At 35.3% G+C, this 24,444-nt stretch overlaps 3 protein-coding genes and 1 non-coding gene across 11 annotated transcripts; 2 read left to right on the top strand and 2 right to left on the bottom strand.

The window, feature by feature from the left end:
* The first annotated feature begins 545 nt into the window (after window positions 1-545).
* Window positions 546-5,661, top strand: LOC145101618 (putative glycerol-3-phosphate acyltransferase 8). 5 transcript variants are annotated; one of them, XM_079038857.1, is made up of 2 exons: window positions 546-1,284; window positions 2,743-2,990. In XM_079038857.1, the coding sequence occupies exons 1-2, from the start codon at window positions 637-639 to the stop codon at window positions 2,905-2,907; spliced, it is 813 nt and encodes a 270-aa protein (XP_078894983.1). In that variant the 5' UTR covers window positions 546-636; the 3' UTR covers window positions 2,908-2,990. The 5 variants fall into 5 exon arrangements, with proteins under 5 accessions (XP_078894983.1, XP_078894984.1, XP_078894985.1 ...); XM_079038858.1 differs by lacking the exon at window positions 2,743-2,990 and adding an exon at window positions 3,492-3,978 and having other exon boundaries at window positions 547-1,284; XM_079038859.1 differs by having other exon boundaries at window positions 548-1,284; window positions 2,748-2,990.
* On the bottom strand, window positions 5,579-8,504 carry LOC145101617 (protein transport protein SEC13 homolog A-like). Of its 4 annotated transcripts, none has more exons than XM_079038855.1 (2): window positions 8,240-8,504; window positions 5,579-6,652 (listed from the first exon to the last, which is right to left on the bottom strand). In XM_079038855.1, exon 2 carries the CDS (start codon window positions 6,619-6,621, stop codon window positions 5,716-5,718), a length of 906 nt encoding a protein of 301 aa, XP_078894981.1. In that variant the 5' UTR covers window positions 6,622-6,652; window positions 8,240-8,504; the 3' UTR covers window positions 5,579-5,715. The 4 variants fall into 4 exon arrangements, with proteins under 4 accessions (XP_078894981.1, XP_078894980.1, XP_078894978.1 ...); XM_079038854.1 differs by having other exon boundaries at window positions 5,579-6,647; window positions 8,240-8,503; XM_079038852.1 differs by having other exon boundaries at window positions 8,244-8,503.
* Window positions 8,505-20,941: 12,437 nt separating this feature from the next.
* Window positions 20,942-22,621, bottom strand: LOC145101616 (uncharacterized). The gene is made up of 3 exons (XM_079038851.1): window positions 22,187-22,621; window positions 21,392-21,520; window positions 20,942-21,301 (listed from the first exon to the last, which is right to left on the bottom strand). The coding sequence occupies exons 1-3, from the start codon at window positions 22,541-22,543 to the stop codon at window positions 21,134-21,136; spliced, it is 654 nt and encodes a 217-aa protein (XP_078894977.1). The 5' UTR covers window positions 22,544-22,621; the 3' UTR covers window positions 20,942-21,133.
* Window positions 22,622-23,436: 815 nt separating this feature from the next.
* On the top strand, window positions 23,437-23,525 carry TRNAY-GUA (transfer RNA tyrosine (anticodon GUA)). The gene is given in 2 exon segments: window positions 23,437-23,473; window positions 23,490-23,525. It is a non-coding gene; the product is annotated as a tRNA-Tyr (tRNA).
* The last annotated feature ends 919 nt before the right edge of the window (window positions 23,526-24,444 follow it).

Genomic DNA, 24,444 nt, shown 5'->3' with positions numbered 1-24,444 from the left:
GATCTAGGTTACGACAGAATCCGACGAAGCAGGTTGCTTCTAGGGCTTCGACGTTGAGCTCTAGTGGGCGAGACAGTGGTCGGCGGTGGAGGAAGTAAAGGGTAGAAGAAGGTTGGATGAAGATTCTTCGTGTTCTGGTGTGTGAGAGAGACGATGGAGGAATATGGAAATGTTGGAGGTCAAACAACGTAATAACCTATACGTGTGATAGAAGACCCAAAGCCAAATCTTAAAAAATATTATTTCACAACTAATAAAAGTATTTATATCATGATGATTTTATTTCTGCTAACAGGTAAACATACATCTAATTAGTTGTAGATAATTTAGGTACCGAAACACTATTCAACGACTTGAAATATACTACAATATTAATATATAATAAAAGATCAAATGCAAATAATAAACGTTGTACACATTATTTTTTTACTAAGGTGACAACATATCTAATGATTTATTTTTTAAGATGTCCGATCTCATAAATAATTTCGTAATTTAATTCATAAAATCGTTATATACATAATACATGCTTTTAGGGTGAATATATAAGGGAATTTGGGTTATCTAGCATGACTAACACGTAAAGCCTGTTCCGGTGACCTTATCTCTCTGCCTCCTTTTTCCGGTGGTAATAGGATGGGGAAAATGTTGCCGCCGGAGATGAAAATTGGCAAGAAATCGTTTCCTCCGATGTCAAAGTGCGATTTATCATCGGTCAGCAACCTCTCAATTGCTGCGGACCTCGACGGAACCCTACTGAAAGCGAGCCTTCCTTTTCTATACTACGTACTCCTCGCAATCGAAGCCGGCAGCCTTCTCCGCGGCCTAATTTTGATGCTCTCTCTTCCGATCATTGCAATAGTGTGTATTTTCATCTCCGAAGATTTAGCCGGAAAGATACTGATATTCCTCGCATTCTTCGGGGTTAAGGTCAGCGACCTTGAGAACGCTTCGCGCGCCGTCCTGCCGTGGTTCTACGCGATGGATGTGAGGAGCGACAGCTTCGAACTGTTTGATAGTTGTCGGAGAAAGGTAGTTGTGACGGCAAACCCGACGGTGATGGTGGATGCGTTCGCGCAGGAGTTTTTGGGAGCGGATAAGGTGCTTGGAACGGAGATCGAGGTGGATCCGTGGACGGAAAGAGCTACCGGATTTGTGAAAGCGCCTGGTATTTTGGTCGGAAAATTGAAGAAGATGGCTGTTCAAAAGGAGTTTGGAGAAGATATGCCTGATATCGGACTCGGTGATCGGAAATCTGACCACGATTTCATGTCCATTTGCAAGGTTAGATTCCCTCTTAATTTCTTGTTTCAAAACATCTTAGAAAAGTTCCGATATTGATCCAACATAAAAAAAAATCCCTCGCAGTGAAAACCGATGAAACAGAATAGATTATTAAGGTATTATAACAAGTTATAAATTACACAATATAATTTAAAATACTAAAACATAAAACGTTTTAGGCACAAGAGAATTTGGGTATCGATATTTAATTGTTGGTTCTATTGTTTTATTTAAACTTTTCAAGCACTTCCTTTCTATCACGTAAAGATATAACCAACACGTTCAAAAAAAAAATCAAAATCAATTTTGAGAACAATTTTTAGTTGCTAATTTAGTCGCTAATTTATAACAAGTTACAAATTACACAATATAATTTAAAATTCTAAAAAACGTTTTAGGACAAGAGAATTCGGGTATCGATATTTAACTGTTGGTTCTATTATTTTATTTAAACTTTTCAAGCACTTCCTTTCTATCACATAAAGGATATAACCCACACGCTTCAAAAAAAAATCAAAATCAAAAAGAACAATTTTTAGTTGCTAAAATATCTTTAATGTTTAATACTACATCACAAATCTTTTGAAGGTGTCATTTTCTAGGCTCTTAGTTGATCCATAGTTATATATAAAAGTGGAAATCTCTTTGGTATCTATGTTCATAGGTGGGTATCCAATCCGACAGTGATATATATAATTATTTTTATATAACACGAACAAAAAACGACACGATTTGTTTTACTAACACAAAGACAACACAATGAAAACACGCTAAAAACGGCCAAAACGACAAACACAAAAAGGATAAAATAAAAAAAAATTAGTTAATTTAATTCAAATTTAATCTTACAAAACACAATAAACACACATTACTATCGTGTTGATCTCGTGTTGAATCTTGAACACGATATGATGTCGTGATTTTTACACTCGATGTGAACATTAATTTGAATTTCAGTTCCGTCTCAATTTTGTTTTGTATCGTGTATTTTTGTAGTGTCATGTCATAAATTATCACCCCGAAGGATTTTAAATTTTGCCAGTTGTAAAAAATTAAAATTAACTGGTTGTACTCAACCACTCACAATAAGTTATCTATTTATGTAAACTAAACATTTATAAAAGCATGAAAATTCTATTTACTTTATTTTTATAAAACCCATAATTCATTCGAAGCCAACATCTTTTCCCTTAATTTGAGTTGAAATTTTTTGAAAGGTTAATGTCTTAACAACTCAACCAACTATTACGTTCAGGGCCTAAACTGCAAACATGTCGTTTTCATGTCGGGTTGAAACTTAAACATGTCAAGATAGTATACCTTAACCAGATCTATGTAATTATCTGTCAACTCGTTTATTTTCATGTTGGGTTGATGAATTTAGGGTTTGAATCTTATAAATATGTCATGTCATACGAGATAAATATGTCATGATTGAAATACTAAATATGATGAAAGAGTAGCACATGGAGAAGCGGAAAAGAAAAAATGAAAAACAAGTGGAAAAGAAAAGGTGAAAAACATGAACTATTACTTTGGAGGCAAAGGGGTGGAATTCACAATAAGAGGAAGTCTTATCGAAGGAGAAACCACGTTGACTTTGAGATATTAATGAAAATGTGAAAAATAAAAAATAAGTATTGACTGAGGTAGCTAATTAATAGTTTCACCTTACAAAATGAATCAATCTAAAGTTTTTTTATGCATTTAGTTTTGGTTTTTCGTATGCTCAGTTTACCTAAGAAATTAAAAGAAGTTGCATATAAATAAATGTGTCATTTCGTGTTGAAAGTTTGGAACCTAATCTTACCCGTTTAATTTTTATGTTGTGTCAACACGTTTAATTAAACGGATTGAAATATCTTAATTACCCAAACCCTTTTATTTACGTAAGGGGGTTATGTTGTGTTTCATATCGAGCCAAGAATTACCATAGCTAATTACATTTACACTCATTTGACCCTTAATCTTTTTCTTGTACAATTACCATTTTTAATTGCATTTACGCTCAAAATCTTATGATTATTGTATTTTGGTAATTTTTTATGATATTTTGGAGATTTCCATGAAATGGTAAAAATTATGGAGCTAACATGATTAAACAAAAAAAAAAAGTGAGCCGCTAGAAGGGCACCAATGCGGCCTCAACAAGATCACCTATTTTTTTCATCCATTTTGATTTTTTGCCATACTATTTTTTTTTATAGTATGAGAGAAAGACACAATCCATGTTTGTCTCCAACATTTTCACCAACAAAAACTTGCCGTTCAACATTGTGGCTATTGTGAGACGGTGTTTGCCACCGGCAATGAACTATTACTTTGGAGGCAAAGGGGTGGAACTCTTATAGTTTTTTGGTATTCCTTCGAAAACTATACCATAAATATCTCATTTAATGCTGTGAAACTTATCACCTACGCTTTTCATTGCGAGTTCAACAAAACGCCGACAAAAAAATTGTTTACCCTACTCCAATGGTATTGTCTTGTCCTTCAATGGACAGGTCACTTGAACATATGTCAAAAAACATATATTGTCATTATTTTCGGACATCCTATCACCCACCTACCTAGGTGGGATACAATAACATCGTAACATATGCTCTTTAACCCATCAATCAAAAATACTATCACGATTTTCCTTCATCTCATGTATGACTTTTGGATGTTATCATGACTAAATCTTAAGAGGTGTTTGAGATTGTTTATTTAAATAGCTTATAGCTTATGTTTTTTTATATAAAAATGTTTATTAGCTTATACGGCGTGAAAATAGAGTTTAGGGAAAAAAATGTTTAAATTAGTTTATCCGATACCAAACAACATCTAGATATTTCCAACTCCAAGTAAAATAGGAAAGTATATAAAACAAGTTTTGCCTTCGTGATAATCACGAAGTCTAATTGATGAGATGTGAAATTACACATATTAGGTCTATTGTTCAAACCTCAAACATTGATACGCCTAAAATATCGCTAGTGATCTACAATTAACCACGCACATGGGTCTTAAGTGGATTGATGTGAGCCGCTCAGATGATATGGATTACCATTTTCTAAACCTCTTAATTAATAACATACCAACTTGTTATAATTTATTTTAATATATTTTGTATTTAGTAAAATTGTTTTTTAGTTTTATTTTCTTTCTATTTGATTTTTATATTTCTTTTTGAACGGCTGAAAAAAAAAATTACTCAAGAAGATGCTTGGGCCAAAATTACAAAGAGTAATCTAACAATGTGTTTAATAACCACTTGGACCGATTAACTTTAGCATTTTTACATCTAATGGTAAACCAATCAAATTAAGTAAGAACAATTTTATCAAACAAATCAAATGTAATTATTTTTATATAATTTTCCTAAACCTATAAAGCAAATCAAGTTTATCAAACAAATATAAAATATTAATGTTTGTCATAAACATACTAAAATATTATAAAATAATTATGATTTATAATTTTAACTCGTTTGGTGTACTCTATGAGTTTCATTTGCTGTATATGTTTAAATAAATTCATGAAGTTCGATTAAAAAAAACAGTTGTAGAAATACAACGAAGCTGAAAGTATAAGCAAATAAAACAGATATTCAATTAAAAAAACATTTTGAATATGTAATATCATACATTAGTAGCCAAGAGGTTTGGGTTTCAATTTTCAAATTTTATTTTTGTTCAATATTTATGGCTATGGATGTTACCACACCTGATGGCCTTACAATATCTCTATGTTGATTAGGAATTTTATTGCCACATCATTGGTTGAAATTGAATGCCACAAAAACAAAAAGTCGATATCAATCAACATATCAAAAAAAATCGAGTGGGCAATAATCATAATGTTGTTATTTTTGGAAGCCATTGAAAAAACACGGGCCAAATAATATGGTCAAACCTTATCCGGATACCGGATAAGCCTCAATTGGGTGGACTTCGATCATACGGTCCAAACCCTACTCAATTGGGCCAAATTTCTCATTTTGGTTCGTTCTAACTTATAATCTTAAATCTATGGCTATGAGTTAATTACTAACTAATAATAATTGATTTTTTTTTTTTTTTGAAGGAGGGCTACATGGTGCCAAGAGACCATTCTGCAAGCATAATATCACCATATCGTCTAAAAAACAAAATGATCTTCCAGCTCCACCACAACCACAATGACTCTTCACTCCAACAACCAAGAAACGCTCTAATCACCACCTACATTCGACTGCCATTCACATTCATCCATTCATTTGTCAGTCTCTACTTCAATCTTTCACTACTTAAAGCAATCATAAGATCCGCAATTTATTAAGTATGTTATACTCATATATATGTAAACCGAATAATTATTGTAATAAAAGAAACAGGTTTAATTGTCTTGTATTAACATCAAATATAGCAGTAACAAGGGCAAACATGGTAATTGAAAATACTGTTGATTCTAATCAACGGTGGTAACCTGTTGCCATTCTCCATCAACAGCTTCTTTCCACATGGTGACATTATTATCCCCAGCAGCCACAGCCAAAAGATTACCGGTTAATGACCAAGTTACCCTCCAAACCGGAACCTTAAAATCAAACAAAACCTTCCCGTTCCAATTATCACCTTCTTTCCCCACAGTCCATATCACAACAGTCCCATCCTCAGAACAACTTGCAATAGTCGATTTCGGAAGCCCCAAATTCGGGGCCCACGCAACACCCCGAACCCAATCCGTATGCATTTGTAAAGCCGGAAAACAGTCCATTCTCCAACCCCCGTTTGATAACTTCCATACCTTCACCGTGTTATCGCACCCCCCAGAAGCCAGCTTTTGAACCGGTTCAAAACTACCCGACCCGACCAAAGCCCCGGGAGCCATCGACGGGGCCCACGAAACCGAAGTCACTCCAACCGGGTGAGCCTGGTCGATCCGTGTGGTGTCCCACCCGCCATCTGACCTGGCGGTGTGGACTGTGATGTTCCCGTCGGACGACCCGCACGCCAGACATAACCCGAGCTCGTGTGGGGCCCACGCAATGGAGTTGACCGAGGATTTATGGTCGGTGAAAGTGTGGACTTGGGTCCATTCGTTTGGGTTGGTTTCTTTCCAGAGGATGATGGTTGCATCGTAGGAACAGGATGCTAGGAGGGACCCAAACTTTGGGTGGGCCCACGCGACTTGCCAGACTGGACCGTTGTGACCGGTTAAAGTAGTGAGGTGTTGGGAAGTGGAGTTGTTGGTGACACCGATTATTTTGATGGTGGAATCGGAGGATGCAGATGCTACTCGTTTTCCGTAATAGTCCATGCACACATCATGGACAGTGTCTGTGTGACCCGTTTCGATTTTTTGTGCAGGCATGTTACGAGATAACCTTAACCAACCTTCTGCACTTTAAAAATAAACATTTAACAGGGACCTTCATTTAAAAAAAATGACTTTTGATAAAATTAGTTGAAATATGTAAAATGACAAAAAAAAAAGCTAAGTCTGGGTAGCTTTTTAAAAAGCTAGCTTATAAACTACTTTTTGGTTTGCCAAACATGACAACCTAAAAAAGCTCGAAAAATAAGCTAGATGTCATGTGCTAAACAAGTTTCTCGAGAAGCAAAAATAACTGTACACTATGCAATGATTGAAACTTTAACAATTTATGTCCTAACATTCACCTTGGTCCGGTTAAAACTTGTATGTCTTGCATCATTGAATTATTAGTTATGATTGTGAATGTGGTGTTCTGCTATTGTTTGGTTTGATAGAGTACAACAGCAACTTTGAATATGGATTGGAAAAACAAGGAGGATACCAAAAACTTGTTGCAAATGATGTTATACATGAACCATGGTATTAATTTCTTGATGTCTTATCAGTATTTTTGAATAATGAATGAGAAGAATGGATATTGTTTGTGGTTATTTTGTACAATTCTTTTTTACTGGTAGATAAGTTGGTGGTTGTGAGGAGGTGCACAAAACACACCATGAGAACCATGGAAGAGAAAATCAATGGCAACCACTAATATTAGCATCAAGCTTACTATTTTTCTTTAGTTTTCTACAAGAGTCTAATGAATCTTCAAAACTTGCATTCTAGGTTATAGGTATGGTGCATGTTATCAACAAAATAGGGGACCTATTAACTCTTGAGATAAATCTACTAAGTTTTGAACATCAAATGAGATACGAATAAGAGTTGTTTCATAATCCATATAACTGCATTTCAACTTACCAACGGACAAAGCAAATAGGGATATTTGCATATTGTTTCAAATAACATATAACTACACCCTAAAATCGGAGAAAATAGAGTAAATAAACATCACCTACAAGCAAGTGTATCAATTATTACCTACAAGAACACTATCAATTGCTGAATCCACAACAAAATATGATGTAATGGAATTGTGGAGAGCTTATGGTTGAGATTTTATTGTATGAATGTTAATCTCATATGTTTACACCCCCAGCCAGAAATTCATGGAGGACACATGATCTCATATTCTCAACTCGACTTGAACAAGTTACTAGGGCAAAAAGGATACGGAAACGCAATAGAGGTGGATAGAAATGAAATTCATGTATCAACAACAAATTATTACCTAATAACAATATATGAACAAACAGGACACAGATACCAGATAGACGATCAGACAATAATGTAGTAAAACATACATTCAAATTATACAGGAATGGACATACAATCAGTAGAAGATCAGAGAGGAAACAGATCAGAAGACCAAATCTAGAGATATCAACGAGAGGAAACTAATGGAATTCTTCAAAGTACAAAAATAATCAATTAAACTAAAACAAACAGAATCCGAATAGAGTAAATAAACATAGACCGAAAGCACAAATCATCAGCGATTGATTATACATGGCTAAAAGGATTCTATTCTGTAGAAACAAACATCAATCAATCATATATGAATTATTATCGACAAACTAATTATCACGCCTCAGTAATTAAACGAACGTACTTACAGCAGAGGCAGAAAGCTCTAGATGTGGAGATCAAAGATGGTGAGACAGTAGCTTCGGCGCCAGAGATTTCAAACAGCAGAGCCACAAAAATCTAAATTTGTTAAGCGGATGAGTGAAAGAGTAGCTTTCGCTGTGACGATCTTAAATGGATTAACAGTAGAGGCAGAATAATGTAGGTGTGGATTTCCGATGTCGGAGATGCTGAGAGTGCCTCCGTCGAGGTTAGGGTTACATGGACCGATGGATGTGCTTTTCCGTTTTTCAAAGATGTTGTAGTTTTTAGAGTAAATTACATAAATGATCCCTCTAGTTTGGTCAGAAATATATGTTTGGTCCAATCTTTTAAAAGTTGATACTTCACATTTATATGGCTTCAAACAATTACATTGTTGGTCATTTTTGGCTAACCATGTTAGAAAAGTCTGGTAAATGTGTGTAAAATGACCAATCGACTCCTAATTTTATATTTTTTTTTTATTATTTTGTTATTTTATTACTTTTATTAATTTTAATAACAATAAATGAAAAATCTATCGGACCACCACTAAAACTACCGGACACTACCATCATTTATGTCTTTTTTTATTGTCCAGTGTCATCTTTGTCCTTTTCTTTTTTAAGAACCCCTAATCCAACATCATATGTGGTCCACCACTTAGTACTGCACCGGTCATCGACCACGATTCTCTTATCCACCAACCACTATCTACTATAGCTATGGTATTATTATCAAATGCAAAAACAAAAATTAGGGAAATTTACAATTTGGTGTGTTTTAAGAGGCTTAATAGTCTTAATTTTTTATTTTTTGTTCTTAATAAAAAAAATAGTATTTTGCCCGTCGCGCATTGCAGTGGGGCCAATATGTTATGTACATTGAATTTGACGGTTAGATTGATAAAAGTTAGGTACCATTGTATTTGTTGGTAGATCAATATCAAAGGTCGGTAATACTCTTACCAACTAAATTGTCGTGGATGGGATAAACACGAAAGTTTAAAAAGTCAAAGGGTGAAAATGACATTCTATAAAGTTTAAAGTCGAGGGGTCAAAGTGATATTTTACAAAGTTAAGGGGCGGTAATGGAAAGTCATATTATATATAGTATGGGGTTAAACATGGACGTTTAGAAAATATATGGATGAAAATGACATTTTACAAAACAAAGGAGTAGAAAGTGTCATTGTACAAAGTAGGAAAGTTAAAGGGATGATAGTGACATTTTACAGAGTAGATGATGAAAAGTGTCATCTACAAAGTAAGGGTAGCAAAACTACGAGAGTTAAACACGAAAGCTTAAAAAATATAAGGGCGAAAATAATATTTTAGAAAACTAAAAGTTGAAATGCTATAAATGAGGTCTTAAAGTAGAGAGATGAAAAGTAATATTCTAAAAAAACACAATTGTGGATGGAAACCTCCACCAATATTGGTTTTTAATATATAATTAATTTTAAAAATGTATAAAAAAAAATAAAAATAAAATTTTAGAAAAAAGGTAACTTAAATTAAAAGGTACAAAAGTCATTTTACAAGTAAAATTGACCAAAAAGATTGTACATGTCCGTTTGTTTACTTTTTTATTGCAAAACTAAGAGGTAATGTCTTTAAATTTTAGATTCAGAGTGTTTGTTTGAGGATTATTTTTTACCTCTTAAACTAAAAGATGCCTCTTATTTTTTCAGATATCAAATGAAGTCTGAAAAAAAAAAAAAAAAAAAAAAGGACGCGTCCTAATTTGCCCTAAACACATCGAGTCATCGACCGCCTTCTCTTCTTTCTTCACTTCGCATCTGCTTGCCTCGCTCTATTCTTCCAATCAGTTTCGACGAACCGGTGACGCATCCTCCCTCCGGCGCAATCGTCGACGAACGCCAGCGTCGCCTGCTCCCGGCGGTGCTTATCTTCCGTCTCCATCTCCATCTGACCGCAACAGGTATGCTCGCCTCCTCTTCTTTCTATTTCATTCTTCTTTCCCCTCTGATTCATTGGTCTTCTTCTGTTTCTTCCTTGTTTCCCCTCAAAATTGAAAATCAAAAAACGAAATTGGTGTGCTATTACTTTCTGATTTGTTCAATCAAAATCAATATTTGATGTTAGGCTTGATTTTGATGTTATATGCTCAAATTTGATGTTATATGATCAATGTGAATGTGTTTAAGGAGTATGATGAAATGTTAATGTTGGATTTTTGATATTATGTTTGATTTTTTTTATACTCTAAATTTTATGTTTACTGTTTTTATAGTTGAGTATTATGTTGAAATATTGTAGTTGTTGAAAATATGCATTATTTTTGTTGTTGTTATCATGAAATATCCATATTTCTGTTTGATGTTATAGTGAAATCATATATATTCTTGCTTATATCATGAAATATCCATTAGTTTTATTGAACTGTACACTTGTTTTGTTGAAATATTTGTTGACAATGTGCATTAGTTTTGTTGCTGTTATAATGAAATATCCATATTTGTGTTTGATGTTATAGTGAAATCATATATATTCTTGCTTATAGCATGACATTGTACACTTGTTTTGTTGAAATAGTTGTTGACAAGGTGCCTTTATGTTGCTTAAATTGTTGTTGAAAATGTGTTTTTGCAATGCTTAACTTGTTGTTAAAACATGCATTTTTTTGTTGAATTGATCAAAGAAATGGGAGAAAAGAAGGATAGGATTAGTTGGAAGGTTGAAGGTGTAGAAAAAATGTTTCTAGAAGCTTGTTTACGTGAAGTTACGGTGAATGGGCGGGAAAGGAGTAGTTTGAAAGCATTATCTTGGAGGAATGTAGCTGAAACATTAAAAATTGAACACAACTTTATTGCGGACCAAAAACAAATGAAGAACCGCTATGACTACCTAAAGTCAAAGTTTGGTGTTTTTTTGAAGTTAAAAAGCAAAACCGGCAACGTGTACAATTCAACAACCAATACCTTCAACCTTTCCAAAGAAGAATAGGAACTAGAATCGAAGGTATTTTGTTTAGTTATAAAAAACATATTATTATGTTTAAGTAATAAAATATTTTTTCCAAACAATCAAACAAACATGTGGATTTTTTGAGACGTACGCCACTACTCAAGAGTCAAGCCACTATAGTTTGCATGACCTTGATGACATCGATTGCACTCAACAAGAAATTGTAGGTCTCAGTGACGAGTCATCCGCTCAATCAAAAAAACAAAATACTACAGATACGGCAAAGAGTCAAAATAAAAGTAAAGACAAGGGTAAAGATGCATCCAATTCAAGATTGCTTGAAATCGGTGAAGATATTGCCACAGTTGCTAAAATATTTGTGGAAAAGCATTCTTCTTAAAATTTGGATGCGTGTATGGAAAAATTGGAGAAGTTGGGATGGGAAATATTTGATCCAAGATACACTACTGCTGTTGCTCTTTTTGGTAAAGGTGCGGATAAGAGGCACGTGTGGTTAACCATTGATCCAGGTATTTGTGAGAATTGGGTCAAGACCGGTGGAGCACATTATGGAATGTTTCGCTAAGTATATTTTTTGAATGTTTTGATGGGTTTTTTTTTTGGATAACTAGATGTTTGGTTTGAACTAGATGGTTTTTTTTTGGATTACTTGATGTTTGGTTTGAACTAGATGGTTTTTTCTTTGGATTACTTGACATCAATGACTTGATGTTTTGGATTACTTGATGTTTTGCATTACTATATTTTTATATGATATGAATGACTTGATGTTTTGGATGAATTTTTATGTTATATGTTGTTAATATAATTGTTATGTATTTTCAAAATAACAGGTTGCTTATGGATTCGGATAAGAAATTGCATTTTTCATGTTACTATGTTGTTATTGGTTGAATCTAGCATCCAACAGAATTGGGAGGGCAATTGATAATGATTCGGAAATCAGTGGTCATCAACATACACAAGAATTGTTACATGGAACTTCTACACAATGTCATGAGCTGATGCGTCTTTCACGTGAAGCGTATGTACTTTTATGCAATCATTTTAGACGAAAAAATTGGTTGCAAAGTAGTAGACATATAAGCGTTGAAGAAAAGATGGCTATGTTCTTGACAACTATAGCACATAATAAACGGTTCAGGATTATCAAACGAAGGTTTCAACACTCCACGGAAACGGTTCATAGATGCTTTCGTGAGGTGCTAAATGCAATGATGATTTTTGCAAAATAAGTTATAGTGCCAACGAATTCTAATGCAACCGTGAATTCCTCAGAGAGGCATCGTAAGCTAAAAGAAATCTTTCCTGGAGCAATAGGTGCGCTAGATGGAACTCTTGTACATGCAGTTGTGCCTGCTGATCAACAAACTCGTTATAGGGGAAGAGGAAAAGGTGAATGCTTTCAAAATGTTTTAGGAATTTGTGATTTTGATATGATGTTCACATTCGTATGGGCCGGTTGGGAGGGTATAACACATGATTCACGAGTTTTGAAAGAAGTTGCATGTAACCCGACTTCAGGCTTTCCGTTCCCTCCTCTAGGTTTTTAATTCTTTTTAAATTTATTCTAAAATACGATATTAAATTTCTATATATAATACTTCCTTCACTCATGTGTATAAATAAATATTACCTTTGCGCAGTGTTGCAGAAATCGGCCTAATCGGCCGATTAATCGGCGATTAATCGCTAATCGGACCTCCACCGATGAGATTTATTGTTAATCGGTCACTATAATCGGGCTTTGTCAATGCAGGTCAAAGTCGGAATTAATCAGACCTAATCAGGCCTAATCGAACCTAATCGGACGTAATCGGGTTTGGTCAATGTAGGTCAAAATCGGACTTAATCGGACTTAATCGGACCTAATCGGACCTAATCGCCGATTAATCACTTTTTTTGGAGAATTAAAGTTAGATTTATAAATTTTTTAATAATTTTCTTAATAATTAATGGTCCCCGATTAATCTCCCGATTAATCCCCGCCTAGCCGATTAATCCCTAATCGCTAGTCCACCGATTAGCGGCCGATTAGCGATTTCTGCAACCATGCCTTTGCGATGCTGCATACACCAACACTCGTAGATTTATGACTCCTTACCGCAACACGAGGTATTGGTTAGCCGACTATCGACGGCGACGTGCGTTAACTAAGGAAGAAAAATTCAATCATGCACATGCGCAACTCAGAAATGTTATTGAACATGCTTACGGTGTTTTGAAGGCGAGATTCCCAATCCTAAAGCGAATGACTCCTTTTCCTTTTTCAGTGCAAAGTGATACAGTCGTTGCTTGTTTTGCAGTCCACAATTTCATAAGGAAATGCGATATTCGTGATGAGTTATTTAAGGCGTTCGAGGAGAACAATGCTCAAGCACAAGGGGGACAAAATAATGGCGAAAATGTACACGATATGGAATGAGGTTCACAAGGAAATGAATACATGGATAATTTACGTGACCAGATTGCGAATCAATTGGGGTGAAATTAAATTTGTAGGATTTTATTTGGATTTTAGTATGATTTTGTGGATTTACAAATATTTATATTTGATTTGGATTTGTGTTTAATTTTGATTTATGCTAAATTTGGATTTTATATGGTGTTTATATATTTTTTAATACATAATTAAGAATTTTTATTAGGTTGTTTTCTAAATAAACAGTTGAATTTAATAAAAAAAATAAAACAGAAGGGTAAAATGGTCATTTTAATGATTCAGCAAAACAATTCAGAGGTCCCAACCAAACAGCATGTTAGACATTCAGCTCTTAAAATTTCAGACACTCTTAAAAATTCAGATCTTAAAAATTCAGATCCTGCCAAACAGTACCGAACATATATGTGTTTCAAATTCATTGTTGTAAAAATCCCGACTAGGTCCCGATTAATCCCTAGGTGCTACTCGACCGATTAGAGGGCGCCTAGCGATTACTCCTTGCATACATAATGAGTGAAACGTTATAAAACGATGAAATTTTAACATTTTGAAGAAGTTTTATCTCAATGAAAATTATTTGAGGCATGATTAGTGTTGTATTAATCATATTAACCTATTTTGTTATTATATTACGAACTTTGATAGTCATATTTATTTTTTAAAATTCAACGAATTAGCAATTAATGGTACCTGATTAATCCCCCGATTAATCTCCGTCTAGCCGATTAACGTCGAGTGTTTTTTGCAACTTTGGTTTCAATAGGTGTCTTTACAATGTCTGAAAACCATATAAACTTTTTCTATAAACTTTTTCTATGTATAATGACATAGGAGGCAAGATAAATCACAAAATAGCAAAAAACTAAATATGAACATTTGGACAACAAATGTATATATTATACAATGTACAATAATTATGTGTTTTTATTTTATTTTTATATATTTTTTGTAATTTTGAAATAAGAAGACAATAATAAACTCTTAGTTTTTTTTATAATAAAGTTAACTGTTTGTTTATAGTTTCTATTGATCTTAAAAATAATAAAAGTTGATTATAAATAAAACAAATCATAATAAAATATTATGTTTGTTTAAGTTGCTAATAAACCAACAAAAAATAATATTGTATTTGTTTGGATCACCAATAAAAAGACATTCTAATGTCATGTACTAAGGCAATGGATTCTTTTATCTATTTCTTTTTTTTTATTTCCTATGGTAGAGTTTGTTGAGTTTTTATCTACCAAAAATTATAATTTTTTAACAGGGAAATATCTTTGATTCCTTATTGGGGATCTCGGGGAAGGGATGTATTTGTATTTCCCATCGGAGATGGAGCGTGGATGAGAAGTTGAGGGATTCAGGAATGAAGATGGGTCCAGTTGCTCCCCGACCTTGTTATCATTTCTAATTTTAGCATGATGCATGACATGGTTTACCATAAAGGTAACAAACTTAATTAAATTTTGATCTAAAATCAAAGATGCATGACATGGTTTACCATAAAGTTAACAAACTTAATTAAATTTTAATCTAAAATCAAAGGGTTGTAGGTAGTGGCCCATATGTCAACACTTGTGATAAGGTGCACTCCAATGAATTAATCTAGAAATCATCTTCTATAACTTGTAGCAAGAAGCAAACATGAACATTTCTTTTAACTCATGCATTTCCATACCTTTCATGTGAATTGAAATGCTAATACTAGTTGAAGGTCAATCATGTAAATGTAACCTAGTTTTTGGTTGAAGTGTTTGAATTGGGTTTACAAAAATTTAAAAACAAAAATGATAAGTTTTTTACTTAGTTACAAAACTTGTCTTTCAAAAGTGTTTGCATCCATTTACATATGATCGAATCCATTTACAAAAGTGTTTGAATTGATTCCTATCAAAAAAATCATGATTTTATTTAATCTCCTTCTTTCAAAATTTTAAAAATGATCAACCATACGTGTATATATTCTAACATCAAGTGATCAACCCTTCGACCGTCTTTAATCCGTTTTATCATTTTTGTACCGAAATGATATTATTTGATATACATACTAATTCATCTTCAATTCATTACAACATTTTAAACATTAAAAAAAGGTTTTTTTTCAAACTTTATTAGACAAATATAGTTCTTGTACCATTCTGTTTTTGTCTATTAGTTAGAGGGGTGTTCATGTAATTTATATATATATATATATATATATATATATATATATATATATATATATATATATATCATTGTAACTCTCGTGTATCTACAACAGAGAGTTTTTCATTAACTTTCACATGGTATTAAGCCTTGTAACTCCCAACCTTCTTTTTCCCTCCCTCTAAAACCGTCCCTCTCTTCTTCTTCCTCTCCCACCCATCAACTTTCCTCACCCTTTAGCTTCATCATCATGTCTAACTCCGATGCTTCCTCTCTCTCTATGAACACCATCTTGCATCTCATCACCATTCACCTTTCTTCATCCAATTACCTTCTATGGAAGAATCAAATGATCCCTCTTTTACAACATCAGCAACTTCTTGGTCATGTTGACGGCTCCGTTTCGTCCCCACCGCCCTCCATTTTGGTTGATAACAAGCCGACCTTGAATCCGGCATTGGCAGAGTGGGTCTCTACCGATCAAAGGGTTGTTATTCTTCTTCAAGCTTCTCTCACAGGAAAAGCTTTTTCTGAGATTGTGGGCCTCTCAACAGCTCGTGACATTTGGGTAGCCCTTGAAGCCGCCTATGGCAACTCCTCCTTAGAGCGTGCCCAAAATCTCTGTGATCAACTACGTCATCTTACCAAGGGTTCCTCCACCGTTTCAGAATTTGGCCGAAAATTCAAGTCCGTTTGTGATCAACTTGCTGCCACTGGTCAAGGGGTGGAGGAAACTAACAAAACCCATTGGTTTCTTTGCGGTCTCGGTGCCTCGTTTGAGAAATTTTCCACCGCCATCCGTGCTTCCGGGACTGTTTTTGGGTTTCGCAATTTGTTGGCTAGGGCCGAGGGTCATGAAATTTTTCTCAAATCTATTCACGGCGACACCACTCCCTCAGTTGCTTTTTCTGCCGGTGCCACTCCCTCCTCGGGTTCGAATGGTGGTCGGGGTCGGGGTGGTCGCTCGTTTCGTGGTGGTCGCGGTCGTGGACGCGGGCCGCCTCATTGTCAACTTTGTCGCCAAAATGGCCACTACGCGAACCAGTGCCCTCAACTTCACTCTTTTGCGTCCCCTTCACCCATGCGTGATGTTGATCTCGCCAAAGCTTTTCTAGCCAAGTGCCAAGTTACTCCTTCCGGCACAGATTGGTTTGTTGATTCCGGCGCCTCCGATCACATGGTGTCTTCCATCGGATCGATGTCTAATGTCGAGCCGTATGGTGGTGACTCTTCAGTGCAATTTGGAAATGGTAATACACTCAGAATCTCTTGTATTGGTTCTTCCAAAATTGCTAATGGTATTCACTTGCGGGATGTTTTGGTGGTTCCCTGCCTCAACAAAAATTTATTATCCATTAGTAAACTAACACGTGATAATCCTGTGGATGTTCTTTTCTCTGCTTCATCGTTTTTTATTCAGGATCGAACAACGAAGCAGGTCCTAGCACAAGGAAAATGTGATCGTAGGCTTTATGTTCTAGCCACTTCTCCCAAAGCTTATGCATTTTTTGCCGGATCCAAGCCGCGTGCCTCTTTTGAACTTTGGCACTCCAGATTGGGACATGTGTCTTTTAACACTATTTCTATGTTAAATAAACTTGGACTTTTATCTGTTTCTAGTGTGTTGCCAAAACCAAATATTTGCTCTCCTTGTGAACCTGCTAAGTCTCGTCGCTTGCCATTTTCTAATAATAATAAACGTGCTTTACATATATTGGATTTGGTGCATTGTGATTTATGGTGGCCGTCACCCGTTTCGTCGGTTAATTCATATCGCTACTATGTCTCTTTTGTGGACGATTATTCGCGCTTTACATGGTTGTATCCACTCAAGGCCAAATCAGAATTTTATGATGTTTTCGTCTCATTTCTCACTTTTGTGGAAAATCGATTTTCCACCAAGCTTAAAGTTTTTCAAAGTGACGGGGGTATGGAATTTTTAAACTATCATGTGAAGGGCTTATTAAACTCGCGTGACATTTTTCATCAGATTTCGTGTCCGTACACCCCGCAACAAAACGGACGATCCGAACGCAAGCATCGTCATATAATTGAAACGGGCCTTGCCATGATGTTTCATGGTCACATACCCGCCTCTTATTGGGTTCATGCCTTTAGCACCGCGGTGTATATTATTAATCGCTTTCCTTCGAAAGTTCTTGGCTATTGTTCGCCTTTTGAGATGTTGTTTGGTCGGGTGTCATCTTATGATAATTTTCGTCCATTCGGGTGCCGGGTCTACCCTTATTTGCGGGATTATTGACCTCATAAATTGTCTCCACGGAGCATTCCCTGCGTTTTTCTTGGATATCACTCCCAATACAAAGGTTACTTATGTCTTGATCCTAGATCATCGCGCATCTACATCACACGCCATGCTCGGTTTGATGAGTTGTGTTTTCCTTTTGACACCACTGCCACACACACCGCAATCGTTAATTTACCACTTCACTCCTTTTTGGATGATTTTTCGGGTGTGTCCGTGCCCACTGCTGTCTCAAATCCTGCTCCAACGGCCTCGCCTCCAGCTCCCTGTACTGTATGCGATGATCCTCCCATGTCGTCATCACCAGTCGAGCCCCCCCCCCCCCCCAACCTGATCCTGCTTCTACAGTGCCTGCCTCAGACTCTGATCACGACTCCGACACTGAACCTGCATCGGGTTCGGATTCGGATTTGTCGATACCCGATGTCAACGTTGCTGCACCCTCGCCCTCTGCTCCATCGGCACCGGCTCCTGTTGCTCCTATCGGGCACCCTATGACCACTCGAGCAAAATCTGGGATTTTTAAACCAAGGCATTGGGCGGACCTTTCTCATACATCTGATGGTGGGCTTTATGCTGCTCTATTTGCCTCTGCTGACCCGACAACGCATATTGAGGCTCTCAGGGATTCCAAATGGGTTGACGCCATGCGCTCCGAAATGGATGCACTTTCACAAAATCACACTTGGTCTTTGGTTCCCCGTCTTGCTAACACGAATGTAGTGGGGTGCCGTTGGCTCTTTCGGACCAAGTACTTAGTCGATGGCTCTATTGATCGACATAAAGCACGCCATGTTGCTCAAGGTTTTAGTCAAATTCTCGGTCTCGACTTTTCTCATACTTTTAGCCCGGTGGTGAAGGCGGCAACAGTCAGGGTTGTCTTGACTATTGCTATTATTAATAACTGGCAGCTCCACCAACTTGATGTCAACAATGCCTTTCTTCATGGCCACTTGTCCGATACGATGTATATGTGGCAACCACCCGGGTTCGAGGATCCTCGTTTCCCTAATCATGGTTGCAAGCTTAACAAGGCCATTTATGGCCTCAAACAAGCTCCTAGGGTCTGGTTTCATCGCTTAAGCTCCTTTCTTGTGGCAAATGGGTTCATTTGCAGTCGTGCGGATCCCTCTTTATTTGTGTTTCAACGTGGTACTTGTCTCTTATACTTACTCATTTATGTGGACGACCTTATCCTAACAAGCTCCGACACGGCTGTTATTCGCTCTTTTATCTCCAAGCTTCACACCGAATTCAAGATCAAGGACCTTGGTCACCTCAACTACTTTCTCGGTTTGGAAGCCAAGCGTCTTTCGTCCGGGTTGTTTCTTAGTCAGTCCAAGTATGTTCATGCTATTGTTTCCCGTGCTGGCCTACTTGAGTCGAAGCCCGTGGCGACCCCACTATCCCCGAGTGTCTCTTTTGTTACATCTGGTACACCTTATCAAGATCCGACCCATTATCGTTCTCTTGTTGGGGCTTTGCAATATTTGACCATTACCCGTCCTGATATTTCTTATGCCGTGAATCAAGTTAGCCAGTTTCTTCAGGCTCCTACTATTGATCACTATCAGGCGGTCAAGCGGCTTATCCGATATGTTAAGGGCACCCTCTCCTATGGTCTAACTTTTTCGAGACCTACATCTACGACCCTTGTTGGTTATTCTGATGCGGATTGGGCTCGTTGTTTGGATACGCGTCGGTCCACCTATGGGTACTCGATCTTCCTGGGGGGTAATCTTATATCCTGGAGCGCCAAAAAGCAGCCTACGGTCTCTCGCTCCAGCTGTGAATCTGAATATCGAGCCATGGCTAACACTGCTGCTGAACTCATATGGATTACTCACTTGTTGTGTGAGCTTCACTTTCTTCCCACTGGTCGTCTGACCATCTTGTGTGATAATCAGAGTGCCCTATTTCTCACACAAAACCCGGTGTCTCATAAGTGCGCCAAACATATCGATCTTGACTACCATTTTGTTCGTGAGCTCGTTGTATCTGGGAAACTTGTTACCATGTTTGTTCCTACCAAGCTTCAGGTAGCGGACATTTTTACTAAGAGCCTTCCACGACAACAGTTTGAATAGTTTCGTCACATGCTTCGCCTTGGACCGCCACCGATTCGCTTGAAGGGGGATATTAGACAAATATAGTTCTTGTACCATTCTGTTTTTGTCTATTAGTTAGAGGGATGTTCATGTAAGTTATTTATTAGTTAGAGGGGTGTTCATGTAATATATATATATATATATATATATATATATATATATATATATATATATATATATATATATATCATTGTAACTCTGGTGTATCTACAACAGAGAGTTTTTCATTAACTTTCACAAACTTATACAGATTTTCAAAAGTACCCTTTTTATTTATATATCCGCTTCTATTCCCAAATTTTAACCAATCTTCTTTTTACTTCCTTAAGTTTGTAGATTATATAATTATACAATTATATGTTTTATAAAATATAATATACGTCAAGTATATATGTGTTTTATTTAACTATATAATATGTTTTAAAATTATTAATTCACATTAACTTTTTAATAAGTTCTGAAAATAAAATAAATTCAATACATACCGTAATTTAACAACAATTCAAATTATATTTATCATAAGTAACAAATATTACATATGAAATGCCATTATACAAATAATAAACTATAAATGAATAAAATTCAAGATTGAATGACCAAATTATACAATAGAAACTTGGAAAACAAATATGATTCCGTTTTGGTGTAGAAATTTGTGTTTGATTGGAACAATTTTTATACCAGATTTGGTGTAAAAATGAGATCAGGTGTTGAGTTGGAGATGTTCTACATCTTTATTTTATTGTTATGCAAATTAACAAATTAATGCAAAAGTAAAAGAATGATTAATCAATTGGGGAAAAATCGTTATCTGTGAACTATAGCATAAATCTAAAACAACCGATCGTTTATACCCATGGAATCCCAAGTTAATTAGACAAAAAAAAAATGATCTTTCTCATGTTCATGGATTGAGGGATGAATGTTGCAGAAACTAGCAAGAAATTCCAAAGGAGAATATTTAGAGTTAGGTTTTAACTTTTAATTATAATTCATCTTTCTCATGTTCATGGATTGAGGGATGAATGTTGTTCTTTTTGTTGTAGTCATCTGCAAAAACATCATCAAATGAAGGATCTCCTGGTCTTCGAAAAAGCCGATCCCCAATCTTAATCTCATATGCCTCTGGTTGACTTAATATAAATTCTTTCAACTGAATAATCAATCAAAACACAAATTAACCAATGAAATAAAATACAAAAAACATGGTATAGTATAAATGGTTGAATTTGAAAAAACCAACCTCTAGAGTGTCTTGGCCTTTTTCCAGAGTGAACATGATTGTGCTCACATCAACACCCATAAATTTCACCTCAATGGCTCCTGTTCTTGCAATTTTGCTCCATTTCATTGCAATTTCCGTTATCATATCCTGCAAAGTATGAATTATGAAATCATGATCCATCCATCCATCCATTATGAAATCAGCCGATTAATCAATCAAAATAATAATAAGTAATAGTATATCAATACTAAGTAAGTTTAGGGCAACCCTTGTCTGCTTCTCTAAATTTGACTAATTTGTACGACCTAACTCTGATTTTTGCAATCTAAACAGCCACCCCAAAAATCAATGCATCAATTGCTGAAAAAATCCACAAAAGTAATGAGTTCTATTCCAGGACATACAAATTGTGAAAAAATTGTTGGCTGTAAGAGGTTGCTTGTCTCTGCTCTCTACTGAACAGGTAAGCAATGAACAGTGAAACAATTAAGGATTATATTTGTTGACAACATGCATTGTTCAGTCTAATTTGAGTGAAACTCTGGTTCTAGACTTCTAGATCTAAAACCTAGCCTGTGAAAGATGAAGAATCAAGAGCTGCATTTTGACTTTTTTATGCTAGTTAAGATTTTTTAAATACTTCCTATAAATGATAATTGATAAAAGAAGGTTTAATATCAGTTTCTTGAAGTTGAGAAAATAACGGATTTGATCATTCAAAAACAAATCGTGGCTCTTCTAGGGTAACTATAGGGAAAACTTGGAATGCGGATGCAGTTTATCGATTATCAAAGAGGAGAAGAATCAAGCTACCGGAGTTCGCCGAACGCCAAACCGAAGCTTAACGAAGCCAAATGACGGTCCGTGCTGACGTTTCATCATCTCATCCTGCATCTTAGCCAAGTCCATCTCCGAGAAATCCGTCGGTGGCGGATCAAACGGCTCTTCTGCTACTTTCTTCTTCCGTCCCCATTCCTTCCACGCTTCATCCTCCTCGTCGTCCACCACATCATCTAGTTCATCAGGAATATGAATCCTCGCATTTTTCCCGCCTAATACGCCGGTGTTTCCAGATACAATTAGAATCATAAGGATGAGTAGGAGACGGATGTGGATCGTAGAAGACACCACCTCCACCAGCGCCGCCGCGAATCTCGTATGAGTCGCCATTGATTTCGCTGTCTGCTGTTTGTGATATGGGTCTCTCTATATATATACTGCTCATACATATTAGCTAACAGCTTTTCCAACTGAAAGCAGTCTTCACATACGCACCCTTGGCGCATATTAGCACTGGGAAAGTCCCAGTATATGAACACCCTTTTAGGTGGGACTACACAATTTAATGACCAAATAAAATAAAATAAAATTTCATTGCTTCACTCCATTAAACAATAAACATTAGATTAAGCCATTATATTTTCACCATGACATCGTTATATAAAAGAAAAAAATAACTTGTGATTTTTAAAATTGATTTTGAAAAAGTGTAGATTCCTTCTTGCCACTCAGAGATTTGGATTCATCATTGATTTTGAAAGAACATTTTTAGCAGATTTGGATTGATCATGTTAGCATATATCAACGTTACGACTCGTTTTCTAACTGATCAAGTTTTATATCAACGTTATTATTGTAATGCAGAAAAATTATTGTATGCATAAAAAATACTATATTTTGCATGAATAAACTATTGCCGTTCAAAAAAAAATCATCTGATCTATTAAAAATTACACTGGTCTTTTATATTACATAAAAAAGTTATAAATACTTTATAACAAAAAGTCATATACAATTTTCAAAAGGCAAATCACTTTTTTATGCAAACACTTCAATTGAATACAGAATTTAATAAACTCCCTGCCTCATAATGATACAATCCTTTAACAATAACAAAATTAAAAAGATTTTGAATCAAAATCAGCATTATTAAAATTTTAAAACAAATTGTTAAAAGTTAAACTTGGAAGTTGTAATTTTCAGATCATCGCCTCATCGAATTGGTTTTTTAGTAGACAAAAAAGAAAACTAAAAATAATGAATGGATGCAAAATATACACAAGCCGACCTTAGCTCAGTTGGTAGAGCGGAGGACTGTAGTTGGTTAAATGCTGTTATCCTTAGGTCGCTGGTTCGAATCCGGCAGGTCGGAACTAATTTTTAAATAATCAGCATTTTTTTTTTCGTGTACTTGCTTTGAATGTTTTATTTATCTTATTGAAAAACGGCGTGGTGACTTTTCTTACTACAAAGTAGATTTTACTTTTCGTAAATAAAAATCAACATTTTATGTTAAGGTCATAAGGAGTGGGAGATGCTAGGTTGCATAATGTAAATATTGTTCATTTGATCCATCTAAAATTTAAAAGTTCACAACAATTTATTTATAAAAAGTATTTAAAACATACCTTAATTATTTTGATGGACTTACCAAATGTGTTTGGAAAAAATGAAAGGAAATATATATATATATATATATATATATATATATATATATATATATATATATATATATATATATATATATACACATTAGTCGTGTACCCACGTCAAGCGACGGATGTGACAATGGTGGTTGAATGTTGAAAGATGAATTAAACCCTAAAAATGGAAACGTCAGCAATATATATCCAAGATTTGTGAACAGAAATTGCGAGATTTGGAGAAATACGGAGATAAGGAATGAACCGGGTCAAAATAGCCTAAAAATAGGGGATAAGAGATTTGACATTTTCAATTGTTGACCATATGTACTTTACTCTTTTTGTAATGCATAAATTGATTGTACAAATGCATTGTATGTTTGTACGACTTAAAATTCAGCATTTGACCAAAAATGTTTTATAAGGTAATTAAGATATATATATATATATATATATATATATATATATATATATATGTGTGTGTGTGTGTGTGTGTGTGTGTGCTTAGGTTATTTTGTTTAGAGTATCTATTGTGTTATTGTATGCATAAATGTGGGTCAATCAAATTTACTTATTTATAGAAAGTGATTAATATATATTATTGAATTAAATATAATTGAAAAATATCATCTTAATTAATTACAACGG

Source organism: Lactuca serriola, chromosome 4 (assembly GCF_051521515.1).
Source record: "Lactuca serriola cultivar US96UC23 chromosome 4, Lser_US96UC23_V15, whole genome shotgun sequence".
Lineage (NCBI taxonomy): Eukaryota > Viridiplantae > Streptophyta > Magnoliopsida > Asterales > Asteraceae > Lactuca > Lactuca serriola.
This window is presented reverse-complemented; position numbering and strand designations above follow the sequence as displayed.